Source organism: Miniopterus schreibersii (genome assembly GCF_964146895.1).
Source record: "Miniopterus schreibersii genome assembly, chromosome: 18".
Classification (NCBI taxonomy): Eukaryota; Metazoa; Chordata; class Mammalia; order Chiroptera; family Miniopteridae; genus Miniopterus; species Miniopterus schreibersii.
The window spans coordinates 2849506-2877043 of NC_138121.1; the positions used below are offsets into that span (position 1 = coordinate 2849506).

A 27538-nucleotide genomic window follows, 5' to 3' on the forward strand; every position below is an offset into this window, starting at 1 on the left:
GGGGATGTGAAGTGACCACAAATGGGGATTACACATGGGGGGGGGTCATGCTGGTCACTGGGACACACACTGAGCCCACTGCCCTGGCCGTGGGGTTGGACTCAAGCAGGGAGCAGTCTCCTCTCCCTTTGTCTCCCGTGTCCTTTTTCTGTCCCTGTAGCTCCTACTCTTTCCGTCAGCCTCTCTTATCTCTGCCTCCCTGTCTCCCTGGCAGCCGGCTGGCTCTTCTGGTGTTGTGACTGCAGAGGTGCATTTCCCTGTCTGTTTACTTTCGGGGCTGCGCATTTCCCCGCTTACATTCCCCGCTGTGCTCACCACCCCTGATCCCCAACGCTGTCCCCACCGCCCTCAGGCTCCCTGGGCACCCTCTCTCCCCACCTGGGCACACTTCCTGGGACAGGACACCTAGGGAAATCCCCACGGGACCCAGCTCCAAAAAGGGTGTTTTGGGCAATGGGAGAAGCCTGTATTCCTCGGTCCCTCCCAGGGCAGGAATCTGGGGCCCAGGTTGGATGCCAGCCGCACCCACGGTGTAATTAGGGAGACGGAAAAGGAGGGGGCGAGCCCCCGGGGGCAAGGTGGGGGAGTTTCCGGGCTCTCGCCGGTTAAAAGGGAAGCACGGGCCAGGGGTCCCTGGGCAGAGGAACCTGGCGGCCCGCACCGAGGGGCAGAAGCGCGGCCCGGTCTCCACTCTGCTTTTCCTGCGCGACTCCCAGGTGAGGCGGGTGCACCTCCCTCTGGTTGGGGGGACCGTCGAATCGCGGGCAGGAGCCCTGCCCAAGCCTCCGTTTCCCTCGCTGGGAACGGGGGCGAAACCCCACGCGCTGAGAGGCTCCGCGGGGCAGCCCCGGCCCGGAGCGCGCTCCCCTCGGGCGCAGGGAGGGCAGGGGACGCGGCCAGGGGCCTCATTAGGATAATTGCGCCCATTACCGCTGTCCGCGCCGGGACTGCCCCCGCCCGCCCCCGAGGTGCTGGGGCGCGGGCGCCGCGGGTCCCGCGGGGCGCTGGGGCGCGCGGGCCGCCGGGCGAGGGTCTCCGCTAAGGCTTCCGTTCACCCAGGTCCCGGCCATGAGACCCCAGCACCTCCGCCTCCCCGCCGCCTGGGCCGCGGCGAAGCTGCTGCTGCTGCTGCCGCCGCTGATGGCGCAACTGCGGGGTGAGGCGGGGGTCAGGGCTCGACGGGCGGCGCCGAGACGGGGGCGACGGGCCGCGCGCCCTCCCGCCCGCCCTCGGGACCCCGGCGCTCGGCCACCGACGGCCAGCCCCGCTCCCGTCCCGCTCCGCCCTGGATGCTGCGTCCCGCCCGGCCGCGCCCCTCGAGCCGCCCGCGTCCGCTCTCCCCTTTTCCTCCCCGCGCCCTGTCCTCGCCCTTAACGTCGGGGCCCCGCGCCCCGCTCCGTTCCGTGCGGGGCCCTTCTCGCTCCGCCCTGCTTCACCCCAAGTCCTGTCGGAGCTCTGCGCCCTGGCCCCCTTTCCGGCGCGCGGCGTCGCCCCCCGACCTACCCCTCGCCTGCCCCGCCCCGCGTCCTGCCCCCGCCCCCCGTGCGCCCGGCCCCTCCAGACCCACCCTGTGGGTCCCCTTTCTCCCCTCCGCCCCGGCCCCGCCTTCTTCCCCTTTCACGCCTTCTTTTCTTCGCCCACTTCCCTTAGGTTCCAGCAGGAGCCGCCCCCCACACCCCCCATCCCGCCCCCGACTTTCCACCTTCTCCCTGGTTTCTGGCTGCCTCTCACCCCCACCCCCGCTCCGTCCCGTGGCCGCGCTCGGACCCCAAACCCAGCCCTCGCCCTGCCCCGCCCGCTCTGATGGCCACCTCCCGTCCCCAGCTGCAGAGGCGGTGTTCCCCCAAAACGACACGGCTTTGGACTTGGCGGCCTCTGGCGCCCCGTGCGCGCGCGGCTCGCAGCCCTGGCAGGTGTCCCTCTTCAATGGCCTCTCGTTCCACTGCGCGGGTGTCCTGGTGGACAAGAGCTGGGTGCTCACGGCCGCGCACTGCGGGAACAACAAGTAAGGGAGCTCTTTGGGGGCGCCCCGGGGGCCCGGGGGCGGGGAGGGCGGGCGCCTGCGGGGAGCCCTGGAGAGCTTCCCGAAGGAGAGACGGGGCGCTGCCGTGGCCGCCAGGGGGCGGTGTGGCCCTCTCAGCATTTCTAGGCCCATCCATCACCTCTGTCCACCTGATTCTACTTGGGTTCCACTTAGGTGCAGATAGTTGTGCGCAACAGGGCAGAACTCAGGGTTTCGCGTGGTTAGGAATTTTGAACTAAAAGAAATTGCTCATCTCATGAGTCCCTATTGAGGGAGGCAGGAAAGGATAGGCCTACCCAGGGAGACCCCCAGCAGAAGCCAGGGACCCCAACACCTGGTTGTTCCTCCTCATGTCCCAAGAATTCAGGTCCCCAGCTCTCCCCTCCTCCACTCGCTCCTGCTTCAGACCCAGGAGTGTGGGTCCCCAGCCCCCTCCTCCCTCAGACCCAGGAGTCCCAGCCCCCTTGTAGGATCCAAGTGTCTAACCTCCCCCCCCCACCACCACCACTGCCTGCACCCTCCTTCCCAGGGACTGTCCAGTCAGTCTCTACAAAGGCTTTGCCTCCATGTGGCTCTTCCCTCCTCAGGCAGCTGTGGGCTCGAGTTGGGGATGACCACCTGCTGCTTCTCCAGGGAGAGCAGCTCCGCAGAACCACTAGCTTTATTACGCACCCCAAATACCGCCATGGCTCAGGCCCCATCCTGCCAAGGCGCACAGATGAGCATGACCTCATGCTGCTGAAGCTGGCTAGGCCAGCTGTGCTCGGGTCACGAATCCAGACCCTGCGCCTGCCCCGCCGCTGTGCCCAGCCTGGAGACCAGTGCCAGGTCGCTGGCTGGGGCACCACGGCCAACCGAAGAGGTAAGAGCTGAGGGCCTTGTATCTTGGGCAAGGGGGGGTCAGGACTTCTGTGAGGGAGGAGGGGGTTGGGGGCCTGGGGCCTGGGACCTGGGATGGGAACAATCTGGGTGTCTGGACTCCTGGGTCCTGGAGAATTAGGCTGGACCCCAAGGCAACCTGGTGTTTTTTCCCATTAGTGAAGTACAACAAGGGCCTGAGCTGCTCCAGGGTCACTATCTTGAGCCCCAGAGAGTGTGACGTCTTCTACCCTGGCGTAGTCACCAACAACATGATGTGTGCAGGACTGGACCAGGGCCAGGACCCCTGCCAGGTAAGGGCTGCCCAGGGAGGGTCTCTGACTTGTGGGAGTGAGCAGAGGGAGGTTATGAGAAAGCAGATGATCCACCCTTGTCCCCAACCCCACAGCCACCCCAAACACACATCAATCCCCACGTCCATCACTCCCCCAACCCTACCTCAACTTCATCCCTGGGGGCAAGGTTGGACATAAAAGATGGGCCCAGGGAGGCAGAGTGGGATGTGGGGGATGTGAATGAAAAGGGGGATGTGTAAGAAATTTGACAAGCTCTTGTTTGTCAAAAAAAGTTTGCCGAAATATATATACAAAAGTTTGCCAAAATATATATACAAATTTTATGAGTTTATCTGAGTAAAAATTTTGAGGACATGCCTGGAAGCGAGACCTCCACAGATTGAGAAGCTCCGGAGAATCGCAGTTTCGCCGTCTGTTTCATGTGTTCAGAATCAAAGAGAGAAGTAAGCAGGGCTGCAGGGAATCCGCTGGCGGTAGGTGAAGGAGGCAGGAGAAAGCACAGCGGGAAATCTCTAGAAGTGGACTCAAAGTAACACGGGGAGATCCAAACCTCTCTTCCACTGGGGGTACAGGACAGTTAACCTCTCACATTTACAGTTAATAGCTCAGGGACGGCACGCGGGCCGCAAGGTAACGAGTTCTGTGGTCGATCTGGTGCAGCCCTGTACCTCCGAGGGGTTTGGAATGTTGTTTTGGATGCATAAGAACCACGGGCAGGGTTTGGTGAGGTAAAGACTGACCTTCGCTAAGGAAGCCGCAGGCCTGCGATGTGACCACCCGCTATGACCTGCCCGTTGGGAGTTTGTGATCAGAATGTCCCATGAGGTTCCTTTCAGTCTCTGCGTGGGTCATCCTGCCCTGTAGCCCCCTGAGCTTGTCAAGTTTCTTACACATCCCCCTTTTCATTCACATCCCCCACGTCCCACTCTGCCTCCCTGGGCCCATCTTTTACGTCCAACCTTGCCCCCAGCCCTACCCTCTTCCCATGCCATCCTGAACTTTATCCCTTAAACCATTCCTAGGCCCCCACCCCGTGTCTCTCTGTACATCCATCTCCATCCCCTCACCTATCAGGAGCTAGAACCTAAGCTCCCTCCTGTCTCCACTCTCACTGCCCAACCCAACACCCATAGCCCCGGTCCAGCTCCACCCCACCCCACCCCACCTCATTCCTAATTCCAACCCCTTCCTGCCCCATCATTACCTCAGGCCCCCAAGTGGCAGCCCTCATCTTGGTATATTTATTCCATCTCTCCCTCTTACCCCAGAGTGACTCCGGTGGCCCCCTGGTCTGTGATGAGACCCTGCAGGGTGTCCTTTCCTGGGGTGTTTACCCCTGTGGCTCTGCTCAGCACCCAGCTGTCTACACGCAGATCTGCAAATACACCTCCTGGATCGAGAAGACCATTCGCTCTCACTGACCCAGTGGCCCAGCCACCGCTTCACCGTCTGCATCCTTCCTGCACAGACGGCCCAGCCACCTCCCCCTGCCCCATTCAGACCCCTGCCGCCATCCCTGCCTGTGAACATCCCCCTCCCCTCCCCTTCCTCCCCAGCGGAGCGCAGACAGTGCGGGTAAAGTTCTGTTCAAGGGGAGCCAGGAAGCCGGCGGGCACCTGGTCTCCGAGAGAAGTTCTCAGTCACCCCCCAACCTGGCGTCCTCCACCATTCCCTGCTGTGTGACCTTGGGCAAGCCAGGGGCTTCTCTGGGCTTTAGTTCCCTCCCTGAAAAAATGGGGACAAAGAAGTGCCTACCTCGTAGACGTGTCGTGAGGAGACAATGGTATAATGTGTGTGTACGTGTGTGCAGATCTTTATGGTCATTCTCAGTAAAGCATTAGCATAGCGGGAGGTGAGCTCTCACTAAATGTTATTTGGTGTCCTTGATATCATTGTAATAACCTGGTTGTTAATTAACCGGGAAGGAGTGACGGGAAAGCAGGATAATACAGGCCTGCCGCCTGTGCCAGGAGGCTGCCGTTTAGCATCCTCTCGGCCTCTCTCTCCAAGATTGCAGGGGGAAGGGACTGGACAATAGACTGGTGCCCCCTGAGGTCTGGGTGATTGTGGGGAAAGGGACTGGACAGTAGACTGGTGCCCAGTGAGGTCTGGGTGACTGGGACGGTGCTTATCTGTCAGTCACACCTGGGGGCAGGGCACCGGCCAGAACAGGCGTGGCCACTGCCCAGCGGGCAGGCTTGAACTCCTACACTGAGGGAGCCCTCTCCCGCTCTCCTGGCCCCCTCGCATCCCTGGCTCTCCTGTTGCGGGGGGCGCACCCCCCTGCGCAATGGACTGATGGGCTGGGGCTGGCCTGATGCTGAACCAGACTCAGTTCCACCATGACACTGAGACTCTGGACACCGGCTCTGCTTCTGGCTCTACTGAAGCTCCAGCTGGACATTTTCTAGGACTGGGTTAAGAGATCCAGGACTTTGGAAACCGAGGGATGTAATTTCGCACAAATAAAGATGACTCACCCTCCCATGCAAGTCTTAGAAATTCTTTTTCTCAAGATATCGCAAGAACCCCACTCCCACTAGCAATGGAGGGATCCCACCCATGTAATCCTATGATAACATCATGACCTGTGAACAGGTCCTGGTGACAGCATGTGTGACTGTGTCCTGGGGAAAACGCACAGGTGTAATCCCCAATCCTACCCCCCCACACACACACCATCCCCATCTCCATTCCTCGGGGCTGATGGGAACATCGCACTGTCCACCCCTCTGAACCACTTCCCTCTCCCCTCCCACTGTTTCCCACCTCTGAGTCCACCCAGCACCCGTTGGTGCTGTCCCAGCAGGAGCTGGGCCGGCTCTGAGTCACTTGGTACCTTCTCTGCCTTCCTGGGGCCACTGGAACCCAAGGGACCTCACCTTGTCTCCATCCCAGCCTCTAAGACCAGAGGAACTCTCCTCGCCTTTGTTGTTAAGTCCACGCAAAGAAGCCCTCTGAAATTTAGGGGGATTTTTTCTGTTTGTTAGATCCATCTGCATCCCCTCACCAACCAAGGGCTGCAGTCCCAGCTCAGCACATCTCCACTGTCATCCCTCACCCAGCACCCAGCACCCAAGTCCAACTCCATCATCCACGCCCCTTCCCAAAATGTCTTTGAGACTGCTCTGAAAATGCGGGAAGATGGGTTCGTCTCTATCAGAAACTGTCTCCATGTAAATATTCCTATGCCAGGCGTGGGGGTGGGGAGGTGGGGAAGTTATACCCAGAGTCCAGGCAGAGCTAAAAATGCCCTCGAAGCTCCACTTACATCAGCTGACCATACGCACAACAGAAGTTTTCCATTCATCGCAGGTGGTTCTTGTTTCCCCATTCAAACAACAATTTATTGAGTATTTATTACATGGCAGGCCCGGTGCTGGGCTGGGAGCGTAGTGGTACCTACAAGGTCCCTGCCCTCACAGGCCACAGAGGACTGGTGCACAGTCCCTTACTCCTTCCCTGCTCCTATTAGCACGCCCAGGAAAGGCCACTGAGGCACATCGGCCGAGTTGGTTATGCGAGGAAGTGGGTGGGGACTCGAAAACTTGATTCATTTTTAAAGGGAATTCACCCGTTTCTTTAGTCATGCTGCACGTGTTTATTGAACCCAGTCCTACATCAGTTCCTGGAGATGAATCAGACTGGGCCCTGCCCTCAAGGAGATGCTAGTCAAGTCAGGGAGATAGGCAAGCCTTACATTCTTGGCATTCAAGTCTCCATGCAAAGGTCACCTCCTCAGTGAGGCCCTCCAGGGTTGCCCTGGCTAAAGAGGTGTCCCCTCAAGTCACCAATCCATTGCTTTATTCCTTTTGCAGCACTCGTTATAGCAGAAATGATCTCATTTATTTATTTACTCCCTGATGATCTGTCCCCTCCCTTCTCCCACCCAGTCCACGAGGGCAGGGACTCTAATCTATTCACTGTGGTGTTCTAACAGTACCTGGCACACAGAAGCCACTCAATACACTGTTGAATTAAAAAATAATAACAATAACACAAGTTGATCAATGCTGTAAGAGAAAGAGGTAGAGTGTGGCCCGAAGAGGGACCAAGGTCTATTCTCAAAGGAATCAGGGAAGTCTTCTCAGATGAGGGGGCATTGCATGGGCCTGTTTTGTTGTTTTAAATCTTTACCCTAGGAAATGTTTTTATTGATTTTAGAGAAGTGAGAAGGGAGAGAAACATTGACTTGAGAGACAAACATCGATTGATTGCCTCCTATACATGCCTGACCTAGGTTCTAACCCGAAACCTAAGCACGTGCCCACTCAGGGAACTGAACAGGCAACCTTTAGGTGTATGGAACCACGCTCCAACCAACTTAGCCACCTGGCCAGGGATGCATGGGGTTTTAAAGGACAAGTAGGAGTTCACCGGTTTCAGAAGGAAATGTGTTTCTATCACGTACTGTTTGACCTTGACCAAATTACTTGAATGCGCTACCTCAATTTCCCTCCCCACTTCCTGTGACGTTGAGTTTGGGAAGACTCTTGTGAGAAGCAAGTGAGAGAGTATAGGTGCAGTGCTTACCTGACTGCCAGGCAGAGGGTAACCAGTCCATAAAGGTAGCTATCAAGATGTTCTTAAAGCAGTTAGGATGGCACTTAGCAAGTAGTGGGTGTTCAGTCCTTGGTCTCAAGACCTGCTTGTGTAGACAGGGAGTAGGACAACTCCAGTCATGGGAGGCAGTGCAGGGCTCTGGGGGAGATGGACAGACATATTTTTGGAATGCTTACAATGTGCCAGACACTGTCATGCTTCGGAAGTGTGAATTCACTTATCCCCTTACAACTCCGGTTACTATTGCTACTCATTAGATAGAGCCACCGGGAGATGCCCAGTGACCTGCTCAAGTTCACACACCTAATAATTGCCTGTGTTGAGATTCGGAGCCAGGGAGTCCAGGTCCAGAATCCATGCTCCAAACTGCTATACCATTGTGAGGATGCATTCCAAGGAATGCCAGGCCCAGCTTGTTAATCAGGCCTTGAGGCAAGTGGAAGAGGTTGTGAGTGCTCAGGGGAGGAAGAGATGGACTCCGCCTGGAGAAATCAGAGAAGGCTTCCTGTAGGAGGTGGTATTTAGGTTGGGTCTTGAAGTATGAGTAGGAGTTCACCAGGAAAAGAAGGATATTGAGAAAGACATTCACTCATTCAATTAACATATCCTAAAACCTCCCGTGAGCCCTGGCTAAACTGGGTGATTCTGGGGAGAGATGAGTCAGACGTGGGTTTGGCCCTTCCTGGGCTGCCCATCTGATGAGGAGGGAGAAGAAGAGAGGCAACAAGAATGGGGTGATGGGAAGGACAACAGAGGGGAGGAGATGGATGACATTGAAAAATGAGAGAATGTTCTCTGGACTTGGCCAAGATCTGGTGATAATAAGAGAGAGGGAAAAGTGCTGGGTCCCAGGTAGCTTGGCCACCCAGGTCCTTGTGGCGCTGGAGGACATGAGGAAGGTAGTCGGTTATGACAAGTGTAGGTTAATTCCATTGGGCCCATATTTCTCAAGCACCTTTGTGGTCATTGCCTCTCAGTCTGAGTCTTCTCTTCCCGCATCTTTCTGTATCTCTACCTCCCTCTCCCAACTACTTCTTTGTCTTTCCCCACCTCGGCCCATCCTGTCTGCCTGTGTGCCTGATCTCTGTGCAGCGCTCCTGTTCCTTGGTCCCAGCTCACCACCGCTTCATTCAAGATAAACTTGCTTCCACCCCAGGACCCCGCCTTAGGGATCTTCCTCCTCACTCTGTTCCTCCTTGAGGCCATGGAATATCCTGAACCCAGATCCTGCATCCGGAGGTCATGGGGAATGAGGGTGCCCCTTCTTTGGAGACACCCGGGAGGATTCTATATCCCAGGCCCCCCTCCCCATTTAGCCAAGCCCTGACCCAGCAAGGAGTAAGCTCTTCCTGGCAGGGGGTCCTCCTGCATGGCCTCCTTCTCAAGGCCTCCAGCCAAGGCCTCAGGGATTCCTCCTCCCCCAGTGACATTTCCCAACCCCAATTAATCACAGGGTGGCCTGAGGGAGGAGGAAGGAGATGACATGGCTTACCATAAAGAAGCAGGGACACCAGAGCCAGACTCCAGGACCCAGGCACCCAGAGGTCATGAAGCTGGGATTTGTCTGTGCTCTGCTTTCTCTCCTGGCAGGTGAGGCTGCTGCTGTCCATCCTGTCCATCCTGCTGCCCCTCTCTGGCCCCAGCAGCCTCCCCACATTGCCCTTGCTCCTCCAGCCTTCTGTTCCTGCCCTCTAGGAACAGTATCTCTCCCCAGTCCTCCCACCTCGCTCTTCATTGACCCCTCTGCCTCTCACCTGCCCCCAGGGAGCAGCTGGGCCGACACCAGAGCCATTGGGGCTCAGGAATGCCAACCCAACTCGCAGCCGTGGCAGGCTGGCCTCTTCTACCGCACCCACCTCTTCTGTGGGGCGACCCTCATCAGTGACCGTTGGCTGCTCACAGCTGCCCACTGCTACAAGCCGTGAGTGACCACTCTGGGGAGGGGGCTGGGGTTAGAGAAGGGTGAGGTGGGCAAGGGACTCTGGTAGAAGTGGAAGGGAGCTGTAATCAAGAAGGGCTGAGCCTCTATTTCTCTTCCCAGAAGTTCAACTCAGAACTACAAAGAGTCAACTTTTCCTAATACTAGAGTTTTAAATAATTTGGTTCTAAGAGTCTAAGATTCGAAATTTACACTCTTAGAAGCCTAGACTCTGATCCAGGGTAATCCAGAATTGTAGACTCCTAAAATCTGGGATACACGAGATTCTACATTAGCCTCAGAGAATTCTAGAATCTTAGAAGGCCAGAGCAGCCCTGCCAATGAACTATAATGTTGGCCAGGTAAGTTTAAGTTTTCTAATAGACACATTGCAAAAGTAAAAGAGAAACAAGAAGATTTAATTGAAATAATAGATTTAACTTCATATACTCAAAGTATTATTTTAACATGTAATCAATGTTTAAATATCTAAGAATATCTCTTTTTTGTGTAAGCCTTTGAAATCAAACATGTATTTTACATGTATGACACATCTCTATTTGAACTAGTTGTACTGGATAGAGCAATACTAGAATCTTAGATTCAGAGTATTCTGGCTAGGTTCATTGAGTCTAGATGTTCATAGTCCTAGAATACTGTGATTTGTAAAATTCCAGAATCTTGAACCAAGAAAATTCTAGAAGGTTATATTTATAAACCTCTAGAATTTGCTGGACTTAATATCCCAGAATGCTATCATTCCAGATTCTTAAAATCCCCACACCTTTAATTCAGAGAATTCTACTATAGTCTCCAACTATTTTTAAATTTCCAAAATCATTGACTTATAGAATTCTAGGATGATGACATTCTCACCTTATTGTCCAAAAATACTAAAATTCTAGGCTTGTTAAGTCCTAGATTTAACTCAATTTTAAAATCCTAGAATTTCTGATCCAGAAATATCGAGAACATTAGAATCGTGGATTCATAACATTCTAGAACTCAAGCCTTATAGAATTCTAGAATGTGTGGGTTCCTAGTGTGTTAGATTCCTAGAGTACGAGAGTTTTATATTCTGGGCACCCTAGTAGAATCCTAGAATCTACCTGAGGCAGAAATCCTGTCTGCGTATCTCCGGAGATGGGCTGTCCATCCTGTCTGGTGTTCTTCCCTCCAGGAATGAAGCACAGGTGCTGCTACAGGATGCTATGTGGGAATTTCCCATCATGCATTGCTCCATGATGGGGCCTCTTTCAGCTCAAGGTCTGTACACCAAGCTAGATTTCAGCCCCAAAGACAAAGAAGGAGAAACAAAGAGATGTGGAGGTAGAAGGGATTAAGGGGCAAAGACAAGTTAGGGGAAGGGGAGAAAGGCTAGTTTCCCAGACACAGAGCAGAAGCAACACGGTGACAGAGGGGTACAGAGATAGAAATAACTTCATGCTCCTCAAACCCGAAGCTCTCAGTCATTAGCCTGGTCCCTAATGTGAGAGGTCAGAGACTGGGGGTGGATATGGAGACTCCTAGAAGGTCCCTAGCTGTCCAGGGCATGGACCCAGAGAAGAACAAGTGAACTAGAACTGCAGTTAGAAGGGTTGGGGTTACACCTCAGGAGGAAATGCATTGAGGGGTTAGAGATATGGCAGACAGGAAAAGCCCAAGGCCACAGATGACCCCAAACTTGGGGATTTTCCATATCTCATCAACTTCCTGCATACAAATTGGAAGATACATAGTCACTCCCCACAGAAGCCACCAAACCTGTGGAGGCAGGGGTGTTGGCTCTTTCTGTGTTGTAGGTGGAGCCCCCATGTGCCTACACAGTTCCAGGGGACACAGGTCACCAACAATGCACCAGGTGGGGCAAGGAAGCAGGTGGCTCTGTTGGCATGGACCTAGGAAAGAGTGTGAGTTTTGGGGATAGAGCTACAAAAACACAGGCAGACAAAGGGATGGAGTGTGGCTCAGGGGCCCAGAGAGGGTATGTGCCTTGCTTAAAATCACACAGCACTCTTGGATCACTCATATGATGGGGGCCCAGAGAGGATATGTAGCTTGTGGAGAGTCACACAATACCCTGGTGGATACTCATTTTGACCCCTGAGACCTGTCCCAGCAGGTATCTGTGGGTCCGCCTCGGGGAGCATCACCTCTGGAAATGGGAGGGCCCAGAACAGCTGTTCCGGGTCACGGACTTCTTCCCCCACCCTGGGTTCAACCAGGACCTTAGAGCTCAAGATCACAACAATGACATCATGCTGATCCGTCTGCCCAGGAAGGCACGCCTGGGACCTGCCGTGCAGCCCCTCAACTTCAGCCAGACCTGTGTCTCCCCAGGCACCCAGTGCCTCATCTCAGGCTGGGGGGCCGTGTCCAGCCCCATGGGTACAGCCTTGTCCATGACACATTCCTTTACATCTCATGCTGAGGGTCTAAATCCCTCCTCCTTCTCTGTCTCTGCCTTTTCATCTCTATCCTCTATCTATTGATCTATCTCTCCAGCTATATATTCCATCAAATCTAAGGTGCTATAAATTATAAGGTGCATAATTATTTCACAATCCACTGAATGGGGGGGGTGAGGTCCCATTGATCCTTGTGTGACACCATTTACTGGAAGACACATCTTGATTTCAGGATGTTTAAATGTGAAAATATATGTATCGCAGAATCCAGATAAGGCCTACATCTCTCAGAGTCACAAATCAACAAGCTATTAGCCAAATCTGGCTCCCCACATAAGTGCTGGATTTCAAAATGTCTCAAAAAACATGTCTGAATTGCTGTTGCCAATATCTAAAACCTGGGAGATTTTACATAAAAGCCAAGGTTCCCACTCACATTCCCCAAAGAGCAACCTTTGTTGGATAGAGAGAGGGGAGGTGGCCCCCTGCAGACCAAACCACAACAGTGCCCAGCATCCCACTTCTATTTACCAATCAAGCCCCTGTATGCATCTGAGTTTGCACCCATGCACTATATACATGGATAAATGTATATTTATATCCATATCTATCTCTCTATGCTGAACTCCCTCTATCTCTACCAAGTATCTCTAAGTCTTTATCTCTGTCAGTATCAATGACCATCTCCCTATAAATGTCTCCTCCCCTATAACTCATGGCCTTCTCCGTGGATATCTCTGGGCCCATTTCTATTTCTTCATGGCCTCCTCTGAGAATTGCTTTCCCCTTAAGAGGTCTCTAGCTCCTGCCATGGCCTCTATTTTTCTCCATGTAGATTATATACGTGCCTCGTGGCTCCCTGCACCTTTCTGTTTCTCTCCCTCTTCATATACATCTGTGTCTCTTTCATGCTATGCTTCTGTCTGTCTCTGTCTCTTGTTTCTATCTTAGTGAATCATATGTGATGGCTCCATGGATTCTCCTTAAGAAATGGGTGGGAGGGTGCTGAGTGAGATGGGTACAGCTGCTGATCCTCTATGACCCCTTTCCCGACAGTGGAGTACCCACTCACGCTGCAGTGTGCCAACATCAGCATCCTGGAGCCTAGACTCTGCCATCGGGCATATCCAGGCCAGATCTCCAAGCACATGCTCTGTGCGGGCCTGTGGCAGGGGGGCCGGGGCTCCTGCCAGGTGAGATATACTCTGGGGAGGAGGTGGAGGGTGGGTATCTTCCTGGGACACCTGGGTCCTGGGAGAGTTTGGGGCCAGCATCAGGATTTCTGGATCTAAAAGAGGAGGGAACTGGGGGAGTCTGGACTCTAAGTCCTGGGGGGAAAGGGTGCTAGGGGCCCAGAATGCTAGGTCCAAGGGAGAAGTGGAGGCTATAAGTTTTTACTCCTGGGTCTGAGGGAGGAAGGATGGGAGGCCTGAATGTCTGGGTTTCAGAGGAATTAGAAACGGGGGGGGGGAGGGGGGGTCGCCAGGAGGGAGTGGTCTGTGAAATGTCATAATTAGCCTGGCTCAACACTTTCTCCGCTCTTTTCCCGTGCACAGGGTGACTCCGGGGGCCCGCTGATTTGCCATGGGACTCTGGCAGGTGTGGTGTCGGGGGGCTCGGAGCCCTGCTCCAGACCGCGGCGCCCCGCCGTCTATAGCAGCGTGTGTCACTACGTGCACTGGATCAAAAAGACGATGAAGGAAAACTGAGCCCTCGCGTGGGCGACCGAAGGCGCAGGGTGGGCGCAGGGCGGGGGCTGCGGCCTCCAAGGGCTCCACCCTTGTCCTCAGCTGTCCCCGAGAAGCCTCCTGGAGTTTAGGCTCCGCCCCGTCTGGATGGAGCCGGAGGACTCTCCGCGACTCCCCCGAGACCCCGCCCCACCTGCGCACCGCCACCTGGCGTCTCCGCCCAGACACGCACGGCCAGGTGGCCCCGCCCCTCGGGCTGCGCCCAATGAGACGTCCCCGCTGGACTCCGCCCCGCGCGGCCCCGCCTTATTCGCCATAGGCCCCGCCCCGTGACGTCAGGGCGCGGCGGGCTCCCCCGGGGAACGCACGCAGGCTCTGGCTCCGCCCCTCGCGGCCCCGCCTTAGGCGTGTCCTGGGTTTGAATTCTGCCCCGGACCGTCCGGGAGAAGCCCAGGGGAGGGTCTCGATGTCTTCAGATCCCACGATGATTTTGCAATAAAGGCGCGGAGCCCTTTCTGCTTTCGCCCGCGTTGTGGAATGGAGCAAGGGCCGCGGATGGGCGGTGGAGGGCCCGGAGGGAGCCGCCACCGCGGTGGAACGTCCCTTGAGCCCTTAATCGGTCCTGCCTGCAGTCTGTCTCCATCGGCCCTGTTGCAGCAAGCCTAGTGGGTTTTGCTTACTCTGGTCCCGTCGCCCCCAGGGGAAGGAGAAACAAGGTCAAGGTGCCTCCCAAACCTGCCTTCCCAGATCCGTGCCTCTCAGAGGACAGCAGGCGGGGTGACCCGCCCTCAGATGTCCTGACCAAGAAGACTCGCCTGTCTTCTATTCGGGGCTACTGGCAGCATCCCCCCCCCCCTTCTCCCTCAGTCCCAAAGCCCAGGCCCCAAACCCTCTCCTCCCTGGTATGTAGGAGTCCAGGCTCCCGCCCCCTCTTCATTCAGACCAGGGGTCAAGGATCCCGCCCCCTCCTCTCAGACCCAGGATTCAGCGCCCCCAGCTCCCTCCTCCCGCAGACCCAGACGTCGGAGCCCCCAGTCCTTTCTGCTTCAGACCCAGGAGTCACAGCTCTGAGCTCCCCTCCCTGGCCTGTGAACCCGAGATTCCAGCCCCTCCTCGCTCAAGAATTTCCCTCCAGCCCCTCAGCCTCTCCTCAGTCAAGCCCAGGGGTGCTGGGTCAGCGCCGGTGCCCGAGGGGGCGGAGCAGGAGGCGGGGATTCCCAGTTAAAAGGCCCCAGGTTCCTGTACCAGGCGGAGTTGAAGCCTTGGGACCTCTTCCTCTCGGTCCGAATCAGTAGGTGACCCCGCCCCCCGGACTCTAAATTCTCAGACGCTGGCATCTGGACCTGGGGCCCCTCCTCCTTCAGGTCAGGACTTTAACCTCAGACTCCTTCCTTTCTCAAGACCTGGGAATCTGAGCTCCAGCCTCCTTCCCCAAGATTCAGGAGGGGTACAGGATAGTAACTTTCTCCTCCTGGGAAAGTAGAAATCCAGACCCCCCCAGTGCCCTCCCTCCTCAGGCTCAGGAACCTGGGGCCCTGCCCCTTCCCACCTCAGATCCAAGAATCTGGGTCCCAGCTCCTTCCTTCTTCAGGACCCCGAAGAACAGCTTTGGATGCACTGCTCCCTCCCCAATCCCAACATCCTACCAGGATTGCAGGCTCCTCCCCACCCCTCTCAGCTGCGCTCCCCCAGGCCCCAGCCAGGGACACCCACCACCTGCTGCAATGCGCACCTGGATAGTCCTGCTCCTGCTGTTGGAAGCCTGCGCAGGTAAGGAGGCCCACAAGGCACCGGTGGCGTGGGTGCAGGCCATGGGGGCTGTGTGGGCGTCCGAGGTGGGGTGTCGGATGTGTGGAGTGTGATCGCATGTGGGAGCTTCTGTGGGCTGGCTTTTCCTGGGGGCAGCAGGTAGGAGTGTGTCAGGTGACGCTACACATTTGATTGAGCACATCAAGCCTTCCGGGCCACCTGCTGAGGGCTGCAGATGCACAGGAGAGTGCAGGAGCATGTGGACGCGTGTGGGAGCATGTGGGAGCATGCTCCGGTGTGTGATTCTGTGTGATGACTCATGGGCTTCAATGAATGTACGTGTGTATGCGCATGGAAGCATGTGCAAGCCGGGGCCCCACATGTGAGGGTGTGTGAGTACACGAGGAGGCAGGCCAAGAACCTGGGGTGTGTCCCTCTGAACCCACAGTGGTTTTCTTTCACTCCTCCTCCCTCATCCCCCTACAGTGTCCCAGGGGTGGCGACCCAACTCTCTCCCTCCTGCTGCGGGACACTGGAGGGCACAGGAGAACAAGGTGCTGGGGGGTCAGAAGTGCGAGCCCAGTTCGCAGCCCTGGCAGACGGCCTTGTTTCAGGGCAGCCAGCTGTTATGCGGGGGTGTCCTCATAGATGACTACTGGGTCCTCACGGCAGCCCACTGTAAAAAACCGTGAGTGGGTGCCTGGGGCAGAGGAGGGCTGGGCCTGGTGAAAGCAGGGGCTGCTGAATTGCCTTGCGAAAGAGAGAGCTGGGTCAGGCCTCTAAGAGAGGAGGTCTGAGAGAAGAGGGAGCTCGGGGCCTGGACTCCTGGGTTGAGGGAGGGGCAGCTGGGGGCCTGGACTCTGGGATATGAGGGAGCTGTAATGATGGGGCTGGGTCCCACACTAACCCCATCATCACAGGAGGTACACGGTCCACTTGGGAGAGCAGAGCCTGAAGGACAGGAACGAGCCAGCGCAAGAAAAGGCTGTGGCCCGGTCCATCCCACACCCCTGCTACAACGGCAACAACGACGACCACAGCCATGACCTGATGCTCCTTCGGCTACGTGATCCAGCGTCCAGAGGGCCCACAGTGAAGCCCATCAATCTGACAGATCACTGCCCTCAAGTTGGCCAGAAGTGCACCATCTCGGGCTGGGGCACTGTCACCAGCCCCGAAGGTAGTTGGAGGGAAGGAGGAGCTGGTTTGCCCAGTGGACCCCAAACCACTGGCAAAACTCTACCCCTAAAAGGAGCTGAGGAGGGAAAAATGATGATGGGGTTGCAGTTCACAAGTGGCCCACGTTAGAATCCTTGAAGGCCAGAACATTAACAAGAGTGCTGGGAGAAAGAAGGCAAAGTAACACATTGTTAAGCGGGGCTCAGAAATATGGATGGATGAATGAATGAATGAATGAATGAATACATCCCTCCTTTACGGTGGAGGGTACCATGTTACGAGAGCTCTGCTGTACAGGATTTTATATAATCTCATTAGTAGACTTGGGACACAGCCCAGCCAGCCTGGCTCAGCGGTTGAGCATCGCCCTAGGATCCAGGTGATTGTGGTTAGATGCCTGGTCTGGGCACAAGTCCAGGTTGCAGGCTCCATCCCCAGCAGGGGGCGTGCAGGAGGCAGCTGATTGATGACTCTCCCATCATTGATGTTTCTCTCTCTCTCTCCCTCTCCCTTCCTCTCTCTGAAATCAATAAAGACATATTTTTAAAAAATAGACTTGGGATACAACGGATTTGCAGTGGCCCAAAAAACCAGACTTCCGATCCCTTTTTTCCTCTTGTACCATTAATACTGATGCCAGGTTACTCACAGTCCAGGCCCCTCCTATCCCAAGACCCACTGTCTAGGTTCCCAGCTCCCTCCTCACTCGGGACCAGAAACTCTGGACCTCCACTGATGTCCTCCCTTTGGGACTTTGGAGACCAGGTAGCCCCTTGTCCTGCCTCACAGTGAAGAAGTTGGGGCTCAGCTCAGAGAGACGGTGTGACTCACCAGGAAGCTGCACAGCCAGGATTCAGGTCCCTGCCTGTCCGACTCTCACTTCTAAGGAGACCGGGGAAGGCTGTGGAAACCCACCTGCTCGTGCACCAAGCAGGTCCGATCTCTCAGCCTCACCTTCCTCATCTGCAAAATGAGGAAAACTAACTGATAGACTTTTAAGCTCCATAAGGGCTCGTGTTACATGTATTTTATTCATTAGGTGTTCCTAGTGCTCACAGGGGTGCTCAGAAAATATTTGTTGGATGATTATGTGGATGAGTGAAGATGAAATGAATGAGTCCATCCATCCCTCCTTTCGAAAGCTGTGTGAAGATGTGAACATATAGCTTCTGGCTCCTAAAGGTGCCAGATAGACATTTCCCCCCTCAAATCTGTTGCTCAAAGGCTAACAAGAAAGATGAATTCCAATTCCAGTCGTTAATTCTTTTTTAAAATATATTTTTGTTTATTTCAGAGAGAGAGGAAGGGAGAGGGAGGGAGAGAGAGACAGAAACATCAGTGATGAGAGTCATTGATCGGCTGCCTCCTGCACGCTCCCTGCTGCGGATGGAGCCCGCAACCTTGACATGTGCCCTGACCGGGAATCGAACCTCGATCTCCTGGATCACAGGTCGATGCTCAACAGCTGAGCCACGCCGGGCTCCAGTCATTAATTCAACACTTACTTGTGAGGATCTGGCAGCTCCAGGTGCTGTGCTGTATGAGTCCTGTCCTTACAGAGTTGCACGCCAGGTGGGGGAAATGGGCAATGAACAAATACATATAACATGAAATACGAGCTAGAGTTAAGGGCTGTATTGAAATATCGTGGATGGTAGGAAGATAGGGAGTCGCAGAGGTGTGGTGTTTTAATTAAGATGGTCAGAGAAGGCTTCTAGGAGGAGGTGACTGTTGGGAGAAGTAGGATTTAGCTGAGATTGAGAACCTAGTGGTCTGGGGGTGGGAAGACTAGAGAAAGTGGGACAGATGTGCCACAAGGGGGCACCTCCAACTCCTCCAGCCCCCTGATTCTTACATCCAGACAGGGATAGAGGGACAAGGTTGCTCTCTCTGGGAACTTACAACCTCTATCTACCCCCTCTCCCACCCCCAGAGAATTTTCCTGAGACCCTCAACTGTGCAGATGTAGAAATCTTTCCCCAGAAGCGGTGTGAAGATGTCTACCCTGGGAAAGTCACAGAGGGTATGATCTGTGCAGGTGACAGCAGCGGGGCTGACTCGTGCCAGGTGAGCGACTTCCTAATTAACTAATCAAAGTTACTTCTGCATTAGCCAACCTGAAACCCCTTCCTCCCCTCCTCCTTTACCCCCTGTAGAGGCTGGAGGCATGGCAGCTGGTGACCCTGAAAGGTTAGCGCTCAGAGAGGTTGTTCCCGTCTCTGTAAAGGGGGAAGAAGATTCAGAGAAGGCCATACTCTCCCTGCAGGTCACACAGCATGGGAACAAGAAGCCTTGAGTGGTCGTTGTTGTTTTTATGGACACCCCTGTCTGCAGGATGAGGTTCAGAGAGGGAGTCGTGAAAGGGGGTGAGAGGACGTTTCCACGAAGGAGGGGGGCTGAGGCCAGAGGACACACAACCTTCCACTCCCTTCCTGACACTTGTGCCCACTCTGCCATCGACCAGCTAGTCGGCCACTTTGGTTTGGCACCTGACTGGGTCCCCAGCACAGCTGCCTGCTCCCGGGATTGGTTTCTTGGGGAGCAACGCTCTCTTCCCAGTTTTCCAGAGAGTGGTGTCATGGAATTCAGTGCTCCTTCAAAGACGCCCGGTCCCCAAGTGACAGATCTTGGGCTTTGCCAAGATATAACACTCTCTTTCCTACTGGCTGCCATTCCGTCCTCAGGGCTCTCCCTGGCTTTGCCCCCTTCGTGGAAGCCTCACCCCCTTTGCCAATGATTGGACCCTGAAGACAATGCTCCACTGCTTCTTCCCCATTGGCCAGGAACACGGTCATTAGTCATTCCATCACTGATCCTGCCTTGAAACCAATTTCTCTGGATGGTTCTTAGAGACAATGGTTTCTTCCCTCAGAGTTTCCTGCAGTTGTCCTGTGCGTGTGTGTGTGTGTGTGTGTCCACAGAACCCTGCTCCTTTCTCCTGTGTTTGGTAACTGGATTCAGTGATCCGTTCACCAAAAGCCAAGAATGGAGGACACATCAGCTCAGGTCCTGATGTCTTCTCTCTAGATTGGACCCTCCAGAGCATTCTCTTCTCTCATTGGCCAGGATTTCCCTCGTGGTCCTTACATGATCTGTCTGTTCTCTTGTATGTGGAAGGCCCCACCCCTCTCTCTCAACCTCTCCCTCATCCTAGCCAAGGGTTGGAACCAGGGGACAATGCTCTTATCCCCAGTGGCTGGAGGGGACCAATCATGGTACAGAGCTGGTGCTAAATGCTGAGCACAGCTGGGCATCGTAGGTGAAACTGTCCCCCTACCCCCTCCCCGCAGGGTGATTCCGGGGGCCCACTGGTGTGTGGTGGCGTTCTCCAAGGTATCACATCCTGGGGATCGGACCCCTGTGGGCAGCCCCAGAAACCTGGCGTCTACACCAACCTCTGCCGCTACCTGGATTGGATCAAGAAGACCATGGGCAGCAGGAGCTTAGCCTAGGACAAGCTTTGCATCCCCCTCAATAAACCCCAAACCATGGCCTGGCTCTTTGCCTGTCTTGCTTTGGCCCTGCTGGGAGGGGTGGAGGGACAGGATCTGTGCCCTGATGGGAGGCTTGGCAGGAGCTCTAGAGAGACCAGGACCCCGTGGCCACTCTGGCCATCACCACTGCCTGAAGGGACCCCTTTTACTTGGAAGGGCTTGGAGGAAAGAAAGGCTAATTTCAGGGGATGGAAGACATGTAAGAGTTTTCTAATATCCAATGGCCTTTCCTGTGAAAATCAGGCTTGAAAGAATTTATGTTTCCTTTTCCTGAGCAGTGAAAGCGTTTTTACCCTTTGAGGGGAGATTCTTCTTCCCCCATTGTTAAAATTTTGAGATACGCAGAGTAGGGCGGAGGAAGTATATTGACAGCTTAAATATGCTCTCATGAACACCCATAAACCACCACCCAGGTGAAGAAATAGGACCTTGACAGCCCTCAGAAGTCTAAAAGGCCGATTTTTGTTCCTTCAGGAGAAACAGCAATCTTTCTAACAACTTAGAGCCGTCAGGGATCAACTGCTCTGGTAGAAGGATGCAAGGGCACATCGGTGCCGGTGTCCAAATTGAAGTGTAGAGAAGAGGAAATTTGGGACAGTTGTTGGGAAAGATGTGTGTAGAGTGGGTAGTTGTTGTGAGGATATAAATAAATTGCAGTAAGGCTCTCCTCCACATCTATCTCCTGGCTCTTCCAGTATGATCTACAACTTTCTTGCTAACAACCATCTAACTCATCTATTGGACACTATAACTCCTTTCTCTACTGCTTCTGTGTTTTCATAGTGTCTGCTCCCTCATGCCCTCCATTTCTCTCTCTACTTCATAACCTTTCCACTTTACCTTCAACCATCAACTGCTCCATTCTCCCAGAATTTATTTATTTATTGAGAGAGAGAGAGATTTGTTGTTCCACTCATTTGTGCATTCATTGGTTGCTTCTTGTATGTGCCATGACTGGGGATCGAACCCCCAACCTTGGGGTATGGGACAACGTTCTAAACAACTGAGCTACCTGGCCAGAGCTCCCAGGATTTCTCAGATAGTATTTTCATGAAAGAAAATCAAATTGATCCAGTTCAATTTTTCTCCTTCAGCCACATCATAGGTCACTGAATGGCCAATGGTTCAACTGCATTCTGGTCAGGTGACCAACCCTATTCAATCAGTGGGTATTTAGAGTCATGTTCTATGAGAATTGTGGATGGAGTGATTCTCCCCAAGGGGCCTCCCTGACCTCCAGGAAAGTCCCCTAATACCAGAAGTTGGGAGGAAGTCTTTTATGCCAGACACTAAATCCCTGGTGCCAGGGATGTGTGCCTGCAGAGGCTACCCAAAGCTCATCTCAACCTAAAGAATAGTTGAGATTTGGAAGCAGCCCAAGTGCCCATCAGCACATGAGTGGATAAAAAGGCTGCGGTACATTTATACAATGAAATACTACTCACCCGTAAAAAAGGAAAAAATCTTACCCTTTGTGACAGCATGGATGGACCTGGAGAGCATTATGCTAAGTGAAATAAGCCAGTCAGAGAAAGACAAATACCACATGATTTCACTTATATGTGGAATCCAATGAACAAAATAAGCTAACATAGTGGAGGCAGACTTGTGGATACAGAGAATAGACTGACAGCTGTCAGAGGCGAAGGGATTGGGGGCTGGAGGAGAAGAGTGAAGGGATTAAACAAAGAAAAAGACTCATGGACACAGACAACAGTATGGTGATTGCCAGAGGGAAGGGGGGAGGTAGAAGAGGGTGATATTAGTTAATAAAAATATATAGGTTTCAGGTATACAATTCTACAATATATCATCTGTATATTGTATTGTGTGTTTACCACCCCAAGTGAAGTCTTCTACAACAACAAACACAACAAACTTACTTATCACACCATACAGAGTTAAGAATAATTCCTTCCTATCACCCAACATCTAGGTAATATTTAAATGTCCCCAGTGGAATATAAACCAGAGAGGACTTGAAGATTGGTTTCTGGTATTAAGTGGGTGGGTGGGTGAGGTCAAGGCAGTGAAGGGGCTTGTCCAAGGTCAACAGAAAACTCAGGGATAGAATTGTGGACTGTGGCATCTGGCAGAGGATCAGAGGACAAAACATAGACAAAACCCTGAAGGACTCACATAGACAGGGAGCTTATTTCAGCCTTAGTCAGGCACCTATGGAATATAAGTGTCAGAGCCTCAGTTCAAACTGGCATATGCATAAGAGAGCTTGGATTCACAGGTGGCTAAGAAGGCTGTGGGCATGGCTCCATGATGACAGAGGAAGTAGCATGGGTACAGGAGTCTCAAGTTGTTTAAATGGTAACTTAAGTCAATCAGCACCCCTTTTTGTCTTTCTGGGACACTCTCTCTCACTCTGCCCGCCTCTCTCTGCCTCTGTTTCCCTCTCCCACATCTCTTGGCTGTTCCTCATCTCTTGCGTATCTCATTCTAGCCTCTGTAGATTTGGAGGGAACGTAGCAGCTACAGACAGACCCAGTTAAGCAAACCCAGCAAAAACAATGACCTCCTACCCCTGGCATCTTGATATTAATCCCAGGGAAGAACTCTGATTGGTCCAGCTTGAACAGATCCCTCCCCTTAAATCAATCATTATTTCCTGGGAAGAGACCGTGCTCTTGTTACTTTAGCCTGGGCCATGTATCTATTCCCAAAGGGTGGGAGGGCTTAGAGAAGTATAAGCAGTTTCACCAAAAAGATATGAGGGGACAGCTTCACAAGAAGTGGGAAGATGTTATTGAAAGACAGGGAAGTAAATCCAGAAAGTTAGAAACAATTGGCCTTCAGAACCATTTTCACACCCTTTTGCACACTTATGAAATAGGCCTTTCTGTTTTCCTTCTTCCCTTTCTTCTTCCCTCTCTCTCTCTCTCTCTCGTTTTATGGAATGGGAAAACTGAGGCCTGGGAAATGTAGAGAAACACTCCATTGTATCAGTGGGGGCAGGAGGCAGAGTTAGGGTTCAAAATCAATTACATTTTCTTTTCCTGTCTCTCTCTTAAGGTTTCCTCTCCCCAACCTTAGCTCTTCAGAGGTTCCCACCCGTATTTTTCAGGTTCTAAAAGGGCACAGGCACAGAAAGGGAAATGGAAGGAAGGAGATACCCAATGGCTACGTCCACATGCAGTTTGGTACATGCTCTTTCAGATTTTATTCTGTGAATATTTCATTTTATATGGTGAGGATCACATGCATATACATTTGTTGTTGTTAAACCTTACCTGAGGATATTCTTTCCACTGCTTTTTAGAGAGTGGAAAGGAGGGGGGAGGAGGTAGAGAGAGAGCGAGAGGAAACATGATGTGAGAGAGACACATCCACTGGTTGCCTCTTGCATGTGACCCCATCGGGGCTGAGGAGCGAACCCGCAACCCAGATATAGTGCCCTTGACCAGAAATTGAACCTGTGACCCTTTGGTGCTTGGACCAATGCTCTAACCATGAGCCACATGGGCCAGGGAGCATATATAGTTTTGTATCTTCCTTGTTTTCATTTAAGATCAAATAGCATACACATTTTTGCATTACACTAACAATTGTGCATAATTATTATCCTGAACAGCTTTGTTAGTATCTTGTCCTACATCAGTTTACTGTTTACATAAACAATTCAATAATTTGAGACATGTTCAGTGTTCCCACTGTTTTGCTGTGACAATGTTGTGATAAATTCAAACCTTACCCAACATTTTGGATTTAGTAGAATTACTAGGTCAAAACTGTTGAATAAGACTCTGGACTCACCTTGCCCAGCTGCTTTCCATAAAAATTGTGGCGGAAGCTGCGGGTCTCACCGCATCTTTACCAGCACTGAGGTTTTTGTGTTTGTTTGTTTTGCTGATAGATTTTTGTTAACTTTAATTTAAAAAAATTTTTTTAATCTTTATTGTTGAAAGGATTACAGATGTTCCCCTTTGTCCCCCATTGATCCTCTCTGCCCCTAATTTTAATTTTTTAGTAGAATATTGTTGAGGTTTGAATGTGACTTTGAAAAAAATGGTCAAGTCAAATATGGCTGTAAGTCATGAATGTCTTTATTTCTGTGAAGTTCCTGTTCAGGGCACAGGGACCGAGAGAGGGGAGTTTGGAGATTAGGAATTCTTTCTCATGGTTTCATATATCCACTTGCTGTACCTGCAGACACGGGTGTAGATGACCGGGTCGAAGGGTGGTCGACAAGGGAAATAATTGGAGGACACCAGGCCTTGCAAGGAACCCTGGCACATCAGGGGGCTCCCTAAGTCACCCTGGGGGGGAGAGAGCAGATTAGCTTGGGGTTCAGAGCCGCCAGCGCTGAGGTCTCCTGCGGCCCGCGGTGATCATGTCTGGGTCCAGCCCTGTCCAATGGGAAGAGACGCATCGTCTCTGTGGACCAATGGGAGATCAGGAACGAACGCTCTCAGGCCCGGACAAACCAGGTTCCTGAAGACATTGGCTGGAGCCCCGGCCAATCACAGGGAGGGGGCGGAGCTTTCAGGAAGTCAGAGCCTCGCTTTTCCCCAGCGACTGGGAGAGGGAGCCTCGGCTCCAGGGAACCTGATGCCTTCTCGTACCCGGGGTGGGGGGCAGGGAAGTCCTGGAACCGAGGGGGGTGGGCAGGACCAGTTCCCTAATTTACAGGATCCAGTGCAACCGAGAAGCACGTCCCACCAGACCAAATATATGAAGTTGAAGACACCGAGCGAGCGCCTTAAACCGAGTGCGGGACTGTTCGGAGGGTGCGGCTCTGTGTCCCCGCAGTTTGCACGATTACAGATTAGGTCCCGCGGGGGGAGCAAGGGAGAGCTCCCCATTTTATTGGAACATACAGCCCTGTGCCGTCACCCCTCTAACACACACCATTTCGCCGCCCCTGAAGGCTGAGGTGCAGGTGTGAGCAAAAATAGTGGGAGTGCAGAGAGGCAAAGGGTGAGCGAGAGACGGACAGAGAGACAGAGAGGGAGGGAGACAGGTAGAGAGAAGGGTGGAGGGAAGAGGGGGAGGGGAGGGAGGCAGAGGAGCAGAAGTATTGGGGGTGGGGAAAGAGGCAGAGAGACAGGCAGGAGACAGAGGCAGAGACAGACAGACACAGACAGAGACAGAGACAGACAGAGACAGAGACAGAGGCAGAGACAGACAGAGGCAGAGGCAGAGGCAGAGACAGAGACAGAGACAGAGACAGACAGAGGCAGAGACAGACAGAGACAGAGACAGATAGAGACAGAGACAGAGACAGAGAGATCCCAGCACAGACAGGACGCACAGGAGAACCAGAAAAGGAAAAACCGAGGCGAAATAGAGATGAGGAAAGACGATTCTCCGACGCAGAGGAGGTCACAGAGGTTAGGAAGGCAGAACAAAAGGGGCTCCTCCTTTCTTCAGAATTAGGGCCAGGCACAAAGATCTCTAAGGAGGACATTAGCCGCAGGCACACCTCAGGGACTGCAATGAGCATTTTAATGCCTATTTTAAAAATCAAATTTAATGTGAAAAAAAAATCCATGAAGAATCTGGAATTCCAATTTTCAATAAAGACTGGGTGGAAAATCCAGTCAATTCCGGCTGCTGCTTTTTGCTGAAAATTCTGATATTTCGTCTTTTGGTGTCCCCTCAAAGCCTGTGCCCGTAGGCGGTGCCTCACTGCCTTCCCTAGTCCCAACTGCACCTTTCCCACCTCCAGTTTTTACCCTTTAACTTGGTGCCCACCCCCAAGGCCACGCTGGCTCCCCGCGGGCTCCCACGAGGGCCCAGGCAGAGGACTGAGTAGAGCAGGAAAGCAGGACTGGTAAGGTGTGAGGGAAGGCTCAGCACCAGGGTCAGGCCCCCAGACTCTGCGTGGCGGGAAGTCGAACCCAGGGCAGGGGAGGAGGGGACTCACTTTGCAGGCAACAGAGAATTTGTCGTGGGGAGCAGCACAGATCGAGAATTTCCTCAACAGGGTCGGGTAAAACTTCTTGCAGTCCTTGTAGGAGATGAGGTGGACATTCGAACACATGAGCTCTGATGGATTTTTCACTGTTGGGGAAGTTAGGGGGCAGTCAGAGGCTTGGTCCGGTGGGCCTGTGGGTGCTGATGTAAAAGAATGGGGGCCCTGAAGGAGGAGGGGCTGAGTGACTCAATACTACGGTCGTGAAAAGGGACCTATCTCTTGGGCAACTGGTTCTGACGGAGGAAGGGGTTTGAGGGTGGAGTGTCCTGGGGCCAGGACTCCTTTGTCTAAGGGAGGAGGCATCTGGAGGTCAGGACCCCTGGTCTGAGGGAGGAGGGGTTTGAGGGTCTGGGATCTTGGGTTTGTCACCTGTCTCCTGTGCCTTAGAAATACGGGAGCTGTAGACTGGGTTTCTGGGCCACAGAGGCAGCCTTACCTACGTGTGTGGAGATGCTGCCCCAGCCAGAGAGAGCACAGTTTCTCCTAGGCTGTCTGCAGCTGGAGGGCACACTGATCGTCCTCACGGAGGGTGACAGCTTGGCCGGGCTGCTCAGCTTCAAAAGCATGATGTCATGAATGTTTGTGGTTGGGTCATACCGAGGGTGGAGGAACAACTTTGTGACCCTGATCTTCTGGGCATTTTCATCAACCAGAAGATCGCTGCCCATTTGAGCAACATACTCACTTCAAAAAAAAGAAAAAAAACAGGTAACATTCAGAGAGAGACACTGTGACTGAGAGGGGAAAATGGACCTAGAGGGACATAGAACCAGAGAAAGAGAGGTAGGCAAGGACCAGAGTGAACAATGGAGGCCTGTGTCTCCCTGCCACATACCTCAGGAGGCAGTGGGCGACCGTGAGCACCCACTGCTTGCTGACCAGCACTCCTGCACATTGGAACACACCCTTATCATACAGGGCCACCTGCCAAGGGTGGGTGCCTCTTGGACACGGAACTCCATTCACAATCCTCGCCCTGGTATCTTGGGCTGGAGGGAGACATGAAAAAAACATGGGTAGCAGGCAGCAGGGGAAGACTGAGGCCACAGCAGAGGGATTCCCAGTAACAGTGATGGAGAGCGACATGGAGAAGGGCAGGGGCAGAAGCTGAGCCGAGTGCAGACAGTTGCCGGCAGAGATGGGGACAGATGGAGGGAGCCTGCTCAGACACTGAGGACAGCAGCTGGCCTGGAGGTGACCCCAGCATCTGATGGGAGAGACACTGAGGGCAGGAAGCAGCTTGGAGGGCACCCAGACCCCAGGAGTCGGGGGGAGCAGGAAGAGAGGGGCCACAGCAGATCTTGTCTCCATGGGAGGCAGCTGCTGCAGGGGAGGGGTCCTGACTCAGGGACTCCTTGGAGAGAGGGGCCCTGGGGAGGGTCAGGGAGCTATGTGGCCCAGGCAAGTTTAGG

General features: G+C 53.5%; 3 protein-coding genes across 3 annotated transcripts; all 3 read left to right on the top strand.

Annotated features, from left to right (window-relative positions):
• Positions 1-249: 249 nt before the first annotated feature.
• On the top strand, positions 250-5684 carry KLK10 (kallikrein related peptidase 10). Its single transcript, XM_081120021.1, has 6 exons — positions 250-716; positions 1060-1156; positions 1825-2005; positions 2611-2885; positions 3062-3195; positions 4467-5684. Exons 2-6 carry the CDS (start codon positions 1069-1071, stop codon positions 4617-4619), a joined length of 831 nt encoding a protein of 276 aa, XP_080976147.1. The 5' UTR covers positions 250-716; positions 1060-1068; the 3' UTR covers positions 4620-5684.
• Positions 5685-9239: 3555 nt separating this feature from the next.
• On the top strand, positions 9240-13796 carry KLK9 (kallikrein related peptidase 9; the record flags this gene model as incomplete). Its single annotated transcript, XM_081120028.1, has 5 exons — positions 9240-9351; positions 9526-9682; positions 11802-12067; positions 13144-13280; positions 13644-13796. 5 exons carry the CDS (start codon positions 9240-9242, stop codon positions 13794-13796), a joined length of 825 nt encoding a protein of 274 aa, XP_080976154.1.
• Positions 13797-15474: 1678 nt separating this feature from the next.
• KLK8 (kallikrein related peptidase 8) lies at positions 15475-20155 on the top strand (the record flags this gene model as incomplete). The annotated part of the gene is made up of 5 exons (XM_081119023.1): positions 15475-15545; positions 16011-16212; positions 16445-16704; positions 18637-18770; positions 19994-20155. Exons 1-5 carry the CDS (start codon positions 15500-15502, stop codon positions 20153-20155), a joined length of 804 nt encoding a protein of 267 aa, XP_080975149.1. The 5' UTR covers positions 15475-15499.
• Positions 20156-27538: the final 7383 nt, after the last annotated feature.

Bases quoted from the DNA above. Each gene is read 5' to 3' on its own strand.
- KLK10 (XM_081120021.1), top strand. From the start codon at position 1,069: ATGAGACCCCAGCACCTCCGCCTCCCCGCCGCCTGGGCCGCGGCGAAG. The intron at 2,886-3,061 runs GTAAGAGCTGAG...TTTTCCCATTAG, and splicing joins CACCACGGCCAACCGAAGAG to TGAAGTACAACAAGGGCCTG. The intron at 3,196-4,466 runs GTAAGGGCTGCC...CTCTTACCCCAG, and splicing joins AGGGCCAGGACCCCTGCCAG to AGTGACTCCGGTGGCCCCCT.